At 41.6% G+C, this 14,921-nt stretch overlaps 1 protein-coding gene across 3 annotated transcripts in view; it reads left to right on the forward strand.

The window, feature by feature from the left end:
* CCDC178 (coiled-coil domain containing 178) overlaps positions 1 to 14,921 on the forward strand; it is a 1,259,352-nt gene that overhangs the window by 122,588 nt on the left and 1,121,843 nt on the right. For all 3 annotated transcript variants that reach the window (XM_078685673.1, XM_078685671.1, XM_078685672.1), the window contains exon 4: positions 887 to 1,026. In XM_078685673.1, coding sequence (XP_078541799.1) covers positions 887 to 1,026 — 140 coding nt within the window. The remainder of the gene's footprint in view (positions 1 to 886; positions 1,027 to 14,921) is intronic.

Raw genomic sequence — 14,921 nt, forward strand, 5'->3', positions numbered from 1 at the left:
AATATTTATCAAGCAGTTCGACCTATTAGTTTATAGTTTGCATGTAAAAATTAGAGATAAGCTACTGAAAGTCTATAAACATTTTGTGACCAGTCTTTTCATACATTGCGCTAGCGCAGGATTTACGTATAAGCTACACAAGCTATAGCTTGGGGCCCCCACTTTCTTGGGGGCCCCCCAAAAATATTATTAGTCCCAATGCTGCAAGTCCGGGATGTCCCATACTCTTCACCCAATATCTGGACTTATAAAGAGCCCCATATTTCAAATAGCTTAGGGCCTTATCAAGTCTAAATCCAGCGATGAATTTGCACCCTCTTTTTTAAAGTTGGTTTATCCAATGCTTTGATGGCTGATGTTAGTTTTCTCTTCCACTAAAATCATTTCTCGCAGCTGCTTTAAGTTATTAGAAACTGAGAGGCTATCGAGGTTTCCCGACAGCTGTCATTACAGCTTTCATTGTGTGTCATCTCGGGACATGAATTATGCTCATCAGGATGGGTTCAGCATTTACATGCAAAATACTCATTTTTTAGAATCTTTTTATGAGCAATTCAAACATTGCTATTAAGAGGGAATTGCTACGAGAATCCTCTGTCATGTCTTGTCTTGCGATCTTTCCTTTCCTGTGTTAACCTGCTTGAATATTCCTTGTAAGGTTTTCATTTAAGCTTGAATGATTTGATGTCAGATGTTTAAAATTCCAGTAGGCTGTAACTCAAAGCTAAATTTATGTGCATTTAATAGAGCATGACGAGATGTCATTTGGGAATCATACCGGAGCTCTTTACCGGGATTAGAGCTGTCGCCTGTAAATTTAAAAGGCTGCACGGTTCTTACCAATTTTATCACAATTACATGCAGAATTCTCTGTTTTTGATTTCAGGTAAAAATAAAGCCATGGTTTTGAGACACCCCAGCAAACGTCGTAGTTGTGCACTGGTAAATACCCCTTCACCTTGTGTTAACAAAGCCATTTATCACATTGAGGCACTGGAGGCAAAGATGAAAGAATGGTTTGAACAGGTAAGGGATTTGAAGAGTAATGTATACATTGTTTGCATATCTTTTCAGGTGTTTCATTAGTAAACCAAAATGTGTTTGCGAAAAGCTGATTTGTCCATAATCATTGCATGCAACTTATTCCCAGGCTGTGCATAGTTAATATACGTCCCCTGTCCCCTAGAAGGGCACTTCTTTCGGAACATGACACACTTCCTGCCTTGAAATGCCACAACAGACATATTCCAGATCTATTCCTATTTCCAGATCTATTTCGGCCCATCCTCCGACCAGATAACATGCAAGGACACTGATTTCAATTTAAATCACTATGACAGGTGGCCAGTTAAACTGTCACACAAATTGTTGCAATGTATAACGTTACTCGGTAGATCGAATGAAATTCAGAATCACTTTTCTTTTAGTTGGTTGTGGTATTGTACTGCATTAAGTGTTCTGTCTGAATTATCAACCCCACCCTTCCCTTTGTGAAGTCATGGCTGTGTAGGGAAGAGGTGTGGCCGCGGCTACGGCGACTGACTCTGGAATCTGGGGATCACGGTTCGATCGGCGGCAGATTAGCCCAGCACCATGTGACTCTGGGCCATAGCTTGCTTAATCTTCCCGACGGCCCCCAGCGCCGAAAGACCCTTACAAGGGTGATTGTGCGCTTTATTTATCAGGTGTAATTTGGCTTTTTGATAGCAGATTACTTTGATCCTGCTCCCCAGAATATTCCCAGACATACACTTACAGATATGCTGGGAATTTATGAATTTACCCCCAGATTTATCATAGTCCCATAGGAATGAATGGGGAGTCATTCCTTATTTGCGATTCGCAAATAGCGAATCGCAAATAAGGAAGCGATTTCAAGCGTGCCAGGGTGTCCAAAGGACACCTTGTAGCACCCCTGAAATGGTAATGTACACTGGTGTTGTGCACACACATGTCCAAAGGACATGTGTGTGTGTAACATACAACTTAGAAAAATGCACTAAAGTGCATTTTCCTAAGTTTTCGCTATTTACCACGTAGTTAGACTTCGCGGTAAAGAGCGGCCCCAGATTGCGAATTCGCAATTTTAAAATTGTTCCTGAATTGCATTTAAGGAATCTCAAATTGAGATTCCTTAAATGCAATTATTCGCAATTTAGCGATTTCTAGAATTGCGATTTTTGCATTTGGGGTGATGAATCCCAAATGCAAAAATAGCGCTCGAAAAGGGCCAGATTCTCATAATCTGGCCCTTTGCGAGCCGATTTTGGCTTGATGAATCTGGCTGTTAGGGCCCTATGCATCTACGCATTTCCCCATAGACACAGAATGGGAAAAAACATTTTGTACATCCGGCTCTTAGTTCTGAGGCATCTCTTAGCCAAGGTAGCAAATTTGATCAGGTTTCTAGGCGGTGTCGCACAAACAGGAGTCTCTACCACACTGTCTTTGTTGTTATTGTTATTGTTATTGTTAGTGAGGTTTTGTATCGCGCCTAATCACCTGCAGGTCTCTAAGCGCCCGGAAAGATGGTAACAGACAATAACTTAGCAAGGTGGAAGCTGAGGTCATAGCTGGATTATACAGAGCTCATGCTTTTGCTGAACAGAAATGTTTTTAGGCTCTTCCTGAATCGTAATAGATTCCCTTCCTGGCGCAGCCCCTCCGGCAGCCTGTTCCATAGCTGGGGAACTAGCACTGAAAAGGCTCTCCCTCCCTTGGTCACCAACCTATAGCGAGGGCAGACCAGTAATTGGGAGTCTGAAGATCGGAGTGTTCTCAAAGGGCAATAGAGTTGCAGACGATCTTTGATGTAGGCTGGGGCTTTGCCATAGATTGCCCTATGGGCCGTGCATAAGTTCTTAAATTCCACTCTATCTTTAATGGGGAGCCAGTGCAAACTTTGTAGTAGGGGAGTGGCTTTAGATCTCCTCGGTAGCCTGAAGATCAACCGGGCAGCGTCATTCATTATGACCTGAAGTCTACTGGTCAGAGTTTTAGGTAAGCCAAGGTAAAGGGCGTTACCGTAATCAATTCTGGAGATGATGGTGGCCGCTACTATCGATCGCATCATGGATTGTGAGAGGACAGGAATTAACTTCCGTAGTTGCCGAAAGATGTTTGTGCAATTTCCCACCTTGAAATCTTGAAATCACTTTGGCCCATCGAGGGATAGGCATCCTGAGTCCTGGAGAAAGGAACAGAAAGAATAGTGTCTCTGGAGTGTATGTGCTGGGTTCTCCACCCTGAGGTTGATTATTGTAGCAAGTGTGCCGTACTCCCATATACAGTGCTCTTAAAGAGAGATTCACAGACACACAACACCGTGCATGGTACACCAGTGGAACAAATCTGTGGACTGTTATACAGTTTCCACTTAGAAAGATAGAACTACGTAGTTGGACAATAGGACGTCAGAAATGTATGAACTGAGTCCTCCAAACCATCATATCCTGTTGGGCTAATTCTTTGCTCGCTCACAGTGCCTCACCCACACCCCTAGACTATGCAGAGTGAAAGGTGATTTGGCACCCTTGAACTTGACAATCTGATCCTCAATCGACCATCTTACCCCTTTTGTTGGTTACTTACAGATGCCAAAATAATCACAAGAAATATATGAATGAAAGTTTTCAATATGTTTATTGAAACAATCATAGTATTGCATAGAAGGAACGAGCTGCACTGATTTTGCAAATTAACCAAACCAATATTGAACATGGTAAACAGAATGAACTATCCAACCATGGTAGGAAAATTCTGTATGTATGTAGAGCCTATATATTCCTCCCAGGCCCTACCCCTAATCTGAGAGCACAGTCGGGGGTACCTTCTTCCCCATCTTAGGGTAGCCTGAGACCCCATACCTGAGTAACTTGGTCTGCTGGTGGATTGGAAATCCAGCATTAGCTGAGTCGCATGTTGAAAAACATCTTTTGTTCCAGGACTGTTGAGGCTGGAATACCTCTCTGACCTCTAAGATTACAGTGCAGTATTTAAATAATAAAAACCTACTGTGGTAGATGTGCAGCATTGATGTAATGGTGTGTCTACTTATTAGAAGCTGTCTCTGAGTGGGCAGTTGTAAGCACTAGGGTATCTTGTACTGTTCCTAACCGTGAACGAGAAGTGCATTTAATGTTGCAGGAACGGCTTCCCAGAAATAAACAGCACGTACAGCGTGCAACGTCTTCGCAGTAGAATATCATGCAAGCAAATATATAAACAATCTCACTAAAATAAAGTCTGCTAAAATGTGTAAAATATAAAACTACAAGGAGAACCAAAGTGGGCCCAAGTGAGCATCACAATAGGACAAGCGCGGAGAAAGACAAATTGTAGAAATCGCGTATGGAACAAAAGAATAGGGTATTTTGTCTCCACCTGTGAGGGGGCAAATGTTTTTGCAGAAGGGCACTCAACTATATACAAGGTCACCAGAGGGAACCAGATATTTAACTACCACCCAAGAAGTTCACTTCCATTCCCATTGTTTATGGCTGTTGGTACAAGGGGGATTTGGGTCCATTGTAGTTCTAATTAGTGTCCCTGAACTTGGTGGTGGATCTCAGGTTTGTTGCATGGGCTGGGGCTTTTGACAGTGGCTTAGTCCATGTAATGCTGCCACGAGGGACACAGGGAGTCTTATCCCATAATAACAAAGATGTTACAGCTATGTTCTGCCACAGTGACTAAGGTGTTTCACATGGCTCACTGGACTGGGCCCAATAAAGGAGTAAGGATCAGCGCAAAGTGCAGGATCCAGCAACTTAAGAGGTGGGCTTGAAAGCATGAGATAAGCACTGGAGGCTCTTCCAGTGGTGGCTTGTGGTTGACCTGAGAGATAAACAGTCTGGGTGCAAGAACAAAAATGGACTGGAGTGATGGACTTCCAAGAACGTCCCCTAGGGGTTAGCTAATCACCTATATCAGCTGATCAGCAAACTGATTGCTACAGATCAATCAGGCTTTATGCCCCACTGTTCTACCAGGCATAATTTCTGGTGCTTGTATGGGGTCCTTGGAAACCGTGATAGACTGCGAGAACCAGTAGTCTCTTTTTGTTGGATGCCAAAGGGCCTTGTACTCCCTTGAATTGCCCTGTCGGATGGTGGTCCACCAGAAGATGGGATTTGGACTGGAATTCTGGGAGTGGGTGCAGCTGCTCTACACCCTTTCCACTGTAAAGGTGCAAATCAATGGGACAATATCCAGTGAATTTCAATTGGGGCACTGAACGAGGCAGGAATGCCCCTTATTCCCCCTATTGTTTGCTTTTGCAGTAGAGACCCTGGCAGGGTGGGTGAGATGAGACATGCTGCTTGAGGGCTTCCTTGAGGATCTGACTGGGAAGGTGATCACAGATCACTGGAAGCGTGAGTGAGAGGACGCGTTGGCAGGGGCGAGCTTTACCGTCCTCGGCCCCTCCGCCTCTCCGCCTCTCCAAGCTGAACATCTGCCTGCTGTACCCTGCTGTACCCTGCCCCCCGTGCAGTGAGGTGCAGAGCACGAGGGGTGCGCGCGCAGGAGCGCAGGAGGCCGTCTGAGCTCACAGTTTACTTAGCAGCTGCGCCGGGCAAAAAACGGGAGCGGCCCGGTAGCGGCGGGAGCCGCTGTGAGGCTCTTACAGACGGCTGGAGGCAGGCGGCTGGGGCAGCGGAAACTCTTGGAAAAACTTTGAGGCAGCCCGGAAGGCATTGAGGGGCTGCAACCACGGTTTGTTTGGGGCGGAGCTACAACGGGAGACAGCGCAAAGCCAGCGCCAGAGGAGCAGGAACACCGGGGGTGCCTGTGCTGTGTGTGAGCCCCGCTTACCTTTACCTTCTCCTCCTCCTGTTCCCCCCGAGTGAGGGGAGAGGCAGAAGCAATATCCACTGCAAGTCCCGCAGTGGTGGCGAAGCGGTCCGCAAGCTGCTACAGGGCCGGCGCAGAGGCGAAGGCGGAGGCTGAAAAAAATGGAGAAAATGTGGGGATACGGCAGGCAATGAACAAGACATCAATGTGATACTGAGGCACTGGGTCACACTTGCAATCGTATTTCTTCCCTTTTTTTCACCTACCTGCTGTTAGTGCCACTACCTTTCCCCGACGGCTGCTGCTCATGGTTGCATATCACTGTCTGCCTGCCGCCATTGTGCCATTCTGCCTTGCTAAAACTCTGCATTTGAGGATTGACTGAGGCTCGTACTGAGGTCATATTGCCACGCTGGTTGTTCTCGGTGCGTGATGCTACTGGCGGCTGCTGAACGAGTGTACTAGCAGGGGGTAGACAGTGAGTAGACAGGCTGGGGAGGCAGTTGGTCTACAGATTGGATTGAAAAGATAAGATAAGATAAGGGGAAACACAGAGCCAAAAAGACTCATCTGCCCTGCGTTTAAACAGGTCGGCAAATAAGGCAATTTAAAGCATATATTCCAATACTTTCTGTTGAGTGCATGCTGGAAGAACTCTACATTTTTTATTGTTATCTAATCCCCAAAAGTACGTCACTGTTTATTGCAGAAAGTATCATACAAGGTATATATGGTATCACAGACTGGCTGAATTACACACAGTTTCTCTACCAGGGAGTTTGATCGATCCTAAATCATACTACACACTACTACATCGATATCATTGTACTGCATAAATAACAATGCGTTCTGGGAGGGAACGGCTTTCTGCCCCCCCCCCCCCCCCCCGGCACGTAGATCACGTAAATCTAAAGCTCCAAATACCATAAAGAATTCTAAGGCACAACCTAAGGAGCTGAGTCAAACACTCATCTCACCAATTGCGAGAATGTTTGAAAAATCTTCTAAAATTCCTAAAAAATGTGACTTTTTAAAGGATCCCACAGGAGTTTTATTGTCAATGCAAGGCGACCAAGCAATAGGTAATCTACAAACACCCATTATACCTATTAATGTTACACCACATAATAACCAAGAAAGCAATAATAAACAACTTGGAATAAATGAGGCAAATATGGTGATCACACAATCTAACAGCACATTGAACTCTGTAAATCAAATATCAATGAAAGCCTCGGACCAGGATGATTTGTATATAACGAGCCCGCAGGAATCTGTTACTATAGGGAATACCAAGGACGGGATAAAAACTGGAGCCTCCTTTGTTGTTGATCTCAATGGGGACTCAGGAATAGTATCCATGCCATCTAGGCTACCTATGGAAGTCAATGTTAAAATAAGGAAAAATATACCACAAATAGGGATACTAACAGCCAACAATCAAACCATCTTAAACACGTCGGATAGTTGCATGCTCAAGAGTCAACTAAGTAAAGAGAAAATGGTTTCACTGGACATCAAAAATGATAGGCTATCATTAAACAAGGAAAGTAGAGAACAAGGTACTCAAATAAAAGATTCATTAAACCTCAAATCCGCCGGACCATCGAAACAAGCAATCAATGCAAACTCGGACAGGGAGGTAACACAACTTATGGGAGTTAAAAGAAGGAGAATCTCTGAACCGGAACAATCATTAGACTGTTAAGACAATACTAGTAACAACGCAAAAGTCTTTATTAGTAATGATCTTAAAATGCAGGGGAGTGAAAACAAAACCATTGATAACCAGGATTTGGCATCGGTTTGGGATATTTTCTATCAAACTTCCACACTTACTATTGAAGCTTTATCACTTCAGTCTAATAAAATGGATATCCAAATTGATATTCTAAGCACAATGGCTAAAGCAGTAGCAGGAATAGATCTCAAATTAGCTAGCCTCAACTCCCTGATAACCAGAGTACAGGCGGATAAATCGATATCCTATGTAGAATGTTCAGACACACCAATAATTAACAAACTAGCAACTATACCAGAGGTTATTAGTACGATGCTAGAAGATGTTAAAACAACGCTCAATAGGGGCCTAAACTGGTCAATAGATGGGAAAAGATGTATGATTTGCACATCTGGAAATAAAGAAAATAAGAAAGAGAACAAGGCATGCCAAATTGAACTTCAAACTGTTAATCGATTGACAGACCGACTAATTCCAAATACTCGAGAGATTGTTAAAAATACTGAAACTGAGAAAGCAATCGCACAAGAAGTGGAAATGAGCAAAGGATATATCGAAGTGGAGGAAAAAAGTAACACAGACCGGAACCCATTTATTATGTCAAAAAGGAACAAGAAAAAGTTACGCAAAGCCCGAAATAAAACAAAACTAGTGGAACAATTAGGACTAGTCCCTCTAGAGGAATCATTACAAAGCAGACCACTAAAGGGAAATATAGAAAATAAACCTATTAGGGAAATAACTAGGCAAATAAGTAACAACTCGCCAATGCAGACATATGGAAAAATTAAGTATTATGATATATTTGCACAAAAAATAAATAATACTAATATGGATAAGAATATGGAGAATACCAACTGCGGAAATAAGAAACCTAAACAATATACATCAAACCACGTAAGTGCCAATAGTAATCTTTTAAGTGGTAAAGCCGAAAAAATCGAGACTCAAATAGTACTCAATTGTTGCGAAACAAATGGGCCAATAACACGGGAAATAGATAACACTGTACAGGAAGAAAACAACGCAGGTACAATGTATCCCGTGCCAAAGGGCCAACATCCAGCGACTTATGCTCAAAATGAAGAAACAAACAGGAATTAACTTTTGTCAACTAAACTGGTAAAAGAAAAACAAAAAATGCCAAATAATACTAACACAGACAAAAGACAACTCCCTTGGATTGTACCAGCATACCCCTCGGAACCTGTGGCACTGACAGAAATTGTGATTGAAACAACAAAAAAGGATCAAATACAAATTGTAAAAAGTGCCAACAGCGAAAGAGTTATAAATATCGTCAAAGGGGAATCAAATTTCTATAACACAGAGGATGCAAAAGACCATAAGATGGAATAACTAACATTTAAACCAGTATATGAGTCCAGAGGTCGACAAGATACGCTCAATAGAGGCAACTTATTGTGCCTTTTTTCTTCAGTTCCGTCTCTAGAAAAAGTGACAACTAAAGATATTGATTGTGTTGGTTTCCTAGAAAACCCAGGTGGTCAATTACCAACTACAATAATAACACTCGCCTCCCCTGTTATAGCCGAGCAAATTATAATGCAAGAAGACACCTTCCGCAAATGGGGAATACTGGTTAATAGAATCATGCCAAAAGAATATCCCACACCGCTTTTGAAAGCATTAAATCTGAACGCCCCAGAAAAAGGCAAAAAGGGCCTCCCAACTTATTCGGTTCTTAGAAATCCAAATCAACGTATAGATAAGAGTGCTAGACCAAGCAAAAAACACTATCGATAGAACTGAAATTGGGATAAATGATTTATGGATTAAGAGTGCCCTACATGGAAATAATACCCATTGACAAGCAAAACATGAAAAAACAACTAAAAATACAAATAAATTCATTACGGAAATAACGATTTGTTCTTGGAACGTAAATGGTATAACTAACAAATTAGACAAAATAACCGAGCTACTCCAGCATTATCAAATAATTTTGCTACAAGAGACTTGGGCAGTAACCCCATTTATAATACATGGTTATAAAGGATACTATATACCTGCTATCAAGGAAAGTACTGATGGACGCCCATCAGGCGGGCTAGAAATTTTTATTTCAATCGATCTCAACGCGGAACATGCTGAAATATTTACAAACAGTACAAAGCTTCAGTCTATATTAGTGAGGTATTGGATGCACGGACAAAAAAGATCACTGAAGCTGGTTAATATATATATCCCTCCTACATCCATCTCCAGGAAAACTATGTGCACAGCACTATCCACGTACCTGCTTGAGGACCCCTTTATGGATTTTATTATTTCAGGAGATTTCAATCTCAATCTTTTAATACCATTTACAAGGGACGAAGTAACGCAATCGCAAGACCACCAATGGTCAATCCCGGCTCAGGTAACAGACCCTTTGAATAAACAAGGTCTCCAACAATTGGGTATAAATTTCATAAAGGATATGGAAGCCTTGGGGTTACGAACACTCAATGGAAGATTTCCAACAGACTCACCACCAACATGGTCCTACTACACCCATAGTACGAAATCTCGCATAGATTATACTATGGTTTTATTGAATATCTTTGGCAATTGTACATCATACCATCTAAAGAAAGTCTTGGAGAGTGACCATAGTCAGCAAATCATTACCACAACATTCAAAAATAAAAATCACCAAATCTATCTTACAACTGAAGGTCAAATTGGAACCACTAATTATAAAAAGTTAATTTGGGAAACAGAATCTCGAAACAACCAACTAACAAGCGATCTGGCACTAAAACGGCTACGGGAATGCAGCGAAGAGGCACCATTTGCATCAGCAATCGAACATTGGGCCAGTTTCACCGCCATATTGCCTACTAGTAAAGATAATCCCAATATCTTTAGAGATGACCAAATGACTCAGGTAATAAAAAGGGTAACCAATATTAATCTCACACACGCAGTACAGAAAATGAAACGAACCAGAAATAGATTAAGGAAAGAGCTGACTAAATTCCCAGATAAAGAAGAAACTAGAGCTGCCCTGAAAGTGGCAAATAAAAATCTAAAGAAGACAAAATGGAATGAAAAAACTGAAGCCAATAACGCTCTTTGGACTCGTATATTTTATGCTAGCAACCTAGGAAATTCGAGGGAGTTCTGGAAGATGGTTAATACCTTAAATAGGCCGGATAAAGCGGTAGTTTCATCAGTATTGACTGAAACTGAATGGGTAATTTTTTTAAGCCATCATCTAAATCCACATCCAGCAGTACAGGGAATTGAAGACCATAGACCATGGAAGGAAACTGCAATAACAAACCAAGAACCAGTCATGGAAATAACACAGGAGCAGATTGTTAAACTAATAAAGAAGCAGAAAGATGGAGCACCAGGACCAAATGGGATACCCTTTTCTGTATACAAAGATGATCCGGAAACATGGGCCGAAGTACTTGTAAAGGTCTTTAAAGAAATAGTCAGTAAATGGGAGATACCTGAAAGCTGGAGAGGTTCCTTAATATCCCCAATTTTAAAAAAAGGAGACTGGGCGCTTCCTGAAAGCTATCGTTTAATAATGCTACAGGATACTGATGCAAAACTATTTGCAGCCTATCTGCTAACAATCTTATCCGACTTGGTGTAAAAGAATAACATTCTTCCGTCAAACCAAACCGGCTTTATTAAAGGACTTGGTACATCTTCCAATATCCTGGCACTATCTATTTTAATGGAAAAGGCAATCTTAAACGGCGAATCACTGTTTTTATGTTTTGTTGATTTTAAATCGGCATTTGACTGTGTCAATAGAGATCTTTTATGGAAAAAGTTACAAGCACAAGGGATTCCTTAGCCTTTAATGTACCTGATCAGTCTCCTGTATACAAAAACTTGGGCCAAAGTTCGTATTGGGAATGGCAGATCATTGACTAAGGAAATACCAACGCTTGGCGGTGTGAAGCAAGGCTGCGTATTGGCACCTTTATTATTTAATCTGTTTTTAACTGATCTAACCGTAGCACTGAACAAGATAAATGCCCACCCACCGAAAATTGTAGATAAGCACAATCAAATTTGCTATATGCAGATGATGTTATTCTTTTAAGCAGAACATAGGTAGGCTTGCAAAGGTTAATTACACGTATACAGGAGTACGCAATAAAAAATAAAATGGTAATTAATGAATCAAAATCTAAAGTTATGGTTGTCTCAAAAAATCCAAGAAGGAAATACAATATGAAATGGTTCTTAGGTAAGGAAAAACTGGAACAAACTAAAACCTATAGATACCTAGGACTGGTTTTTGATGACAACGGTAGCTTTAAACCCCAGAAATTGGACATTGCCCGGAAGGCGAACACCTTAACAGGTGCATTTGGTATGATAAAAAAGTCCACCAGCAATTTAACCTACCAGCCATTACTCAAAGTCATATCTGCAAAGTTGTTACCTTCCCTAACCTACGGCAGTGAGGCACTGAACGGAAAGGACGCAATAACAATAAACAAAGAAATCGCGAAAACATTTCGATCCCTTTTCTGTTTACCAAAAAATGCCTTACAGTCCCAAATTAGACTAGAATTCGGCTTGAACAACCAACTACATGCTTGGATGGGTAACACAATTAAAGTATGGTATAGGGTAAAAAATGACAAGGACAATTTAATCTCAGAGCTTTTATGGAAAGAAGTAGAGGGCAATAATAAATTATCTGTTTGGAAGTATCTCGAGAAGGCTTTGGATGAATTTGGGCTTAAGGAGATTTGGATGACCACTGTTCCCCAGGAATCTTTTTAAAAAATTGTAAATAAGACAACTGATATCCTATCTGTGATAAGCGACAAAGAGTCCTTGGTCAAAAGAAAACATGCTTGGTCTATAATAAACAGTTACAAAAAAAAGACTCCACAGCAATATTTGAATATAGCCTGGACTTGGAAATATAAAAATATATTCCTGAAAGCTCGATTCGGAATCCTGCCCGGAGAATCTCATGCATTGCCATGGAAAAAGCTTGAAAATAACATATCATGTTGGCTGTGTAACACAGGAGAGGAAAATATCATACATCTATTGTGCCTCTGCCCAGAACTAAAAAATAAAAGATTAACACTCTTAAAAAGGCACTTCAATAAAAGATCAATAAGGACATGTAGACAAGCACTAATCCAGTGTCTTTGCCTGGAAGATATATATATTAACTCTGCCCTCTCAAAATTCTTAACAAGTGCATGGAAAAAACTTGAACTTTTATAGTACTAACTATTATACTGTTTACATTTCTAAACTTTTACCCTTATGAAATTATCGCTTATTAACTGTTTAATTGTATTATTATAATTGAAATGTTATATTGTGCATTCTCTTTTGGTAAAGATTTTAAATAATCAATCAATAAACTTTTACCGTCGGGACTGGGAAGGTGTGACTTCCCTATACGCTGATGACTTATTGTTGTAGCTGGCTGATCCTGAGAGGTCGATCCCACAGAAGCTTTAAATTCTTGACATATTTGCCAGATTTGCTGGTGTGCATGTCAACTGGCACAAACAGGTGGCATATTTGCTGTCAGATTGGCGCCCCCAAAGACATAGGATTGTCCCCTAGCACGGACAATAGTGGGTTTCAAATAACTAGGGATATTTATAACAGGGGATCCTAAAGAATTTATGAGATGTAACATTGTCTGTATTTTAAACGAGTAGAAAACAGAGGTGGCACAGTGGATGAAGCTCCCATTATCTCTGTGGGTGAGCTGCCCTATACAAAATGATCACACTGCCAAAGTTTGTTTATATGCTATAGACCACGCCAAATTAGTTCCCAGATACATCTTTTAATACAGTCGTCGCCACCATAAAATCACTATTATGGGACGGGGTAACCCCGAGAATTGCATTAACAACAATCACTAGGAATGAATACGAGAGGGGGCATTGCCCTGCCTGACCTGTGACTTTACTACCTGGCAACACAACTGCTGGTCGTGAATGATTGGGCATTCGTGGATTAGTGAGAACCATCGCTGATGGCCAATAAAAGGGCAATGTCCCCAGGCAGATATGTGAGAGAATTGTACAAAGCAGAGCCATCAGGGATGCCACACGTACCAGTGGCAATGGTCGTCAAGACATGGAAGAGAGAGAAAAAGAATGGCCCTAGGATGTAGGAGAGTCAGCATCAAAGGCACTGGACAACAACATTAGGCAAGTCCTGTTGGAAATTGGATTCTGGGGTGAAACCCTACTCAACCAACAGCCACAATTTCTCTCAGGTTGAAGTCACTAGCAAACCCTGAATTAACATGTGCTTAACCCTCTGGTAGATTGGCACAAAGCAATCAGGCTTAACCAGTACATTAGCCAGAATTCTCAGATCCTTGACTAGAGATATAAGACTCCAAAGTCCATAATCTCCTTGGAGGATCGTCATCTTGAAGTAATTAAGGGGCTTGCATGTCTCAAAAACTTAGACAAATGCCGGTGGGCCGCCTAGCGAGGAGTGAGGATGCTTAGGTGATTGATTGAGCCAAACATTTCTGTGAAGAAAGTGTGACTGTAAGAACGTTGACCCTCCCTCGTCGGTAGAAAAGGAGTGAAGAGCTAAATATATCAATACTCACTGATGATTTAACCGGTTGGGCCGTAAGCATAAAGATTGTGCATGGTATGAATTAGAGTATGTCGTGTGAGTAGGGGTGATTAATCACTATGACCTATTAAGGTTTAGGCAATACATAGGGATCCTTAAAATACTGGTCCTGATGAAAACCTCATTATCTTCTAGTAAGGCTGAAACACGTACACCGCGAGGAAGGATACTTGAGTAATTAGACCCCGCACAGTATCTGTATTTGTTTTTAACATTGCCAAGGCAATATTCTGCTAATACAGTTTGTTGCAGATAAGTCTCAGGCAACCTTTTAACTCTTTTAATGCTGCTGGTTGATGAAAAGTGGCATCACCAAAATGTCAGCCTTCCACGTCAGTAACTTAAAAAGAATCTTGCACATTTATTTTCTGGCTGTGAACCATTTCCACTGGGGAACTGATCACCAGTTTCTGTACTACAATAAGGGCACACTTTACCTTTTTCCACCACAGTGCACTTGAAACTGGTGCACTGGGCACAAACAGGAAATGTGCACCCTATTGTGGGAAGTGTGCTTCTTTCAGGGCAGCCGTGAACTCGAGCTGTTCAAGTGAAATTCAGAGTGGCTGTTTCAAAGCTGCTCTGTGTTTCACAGTGCAGTTGGCACCCACCTGCACTTTCACGAGGGAATAGAGAACTCCTTGCAGGCTGGTGAAGTGAGTAGCTGGTCCTGCCTCCAAGGGGCTGTCTGACGTTCTATTGGACCCCATTCTCCCCTCCAGAGGTCTGCCTTTTAGAGGCACAGTGAAAGTGCATCACCTTTTTG

Source organism: Lissotriton helveticus, chromosome 4_1 (assembly GCF_964261635.1).
Source record: "Lissotriton helveticus chromosome 4_1, aLisHel1.1, whole genome shotgun sequence".
Classification (NCBI taxonomy): domain Eukaryota; kingdom Metazoa; phylum Chordata; class Amphibia; order Caudata; family Salamandridae; genus Lissotriton; species Lissotriton helveticus.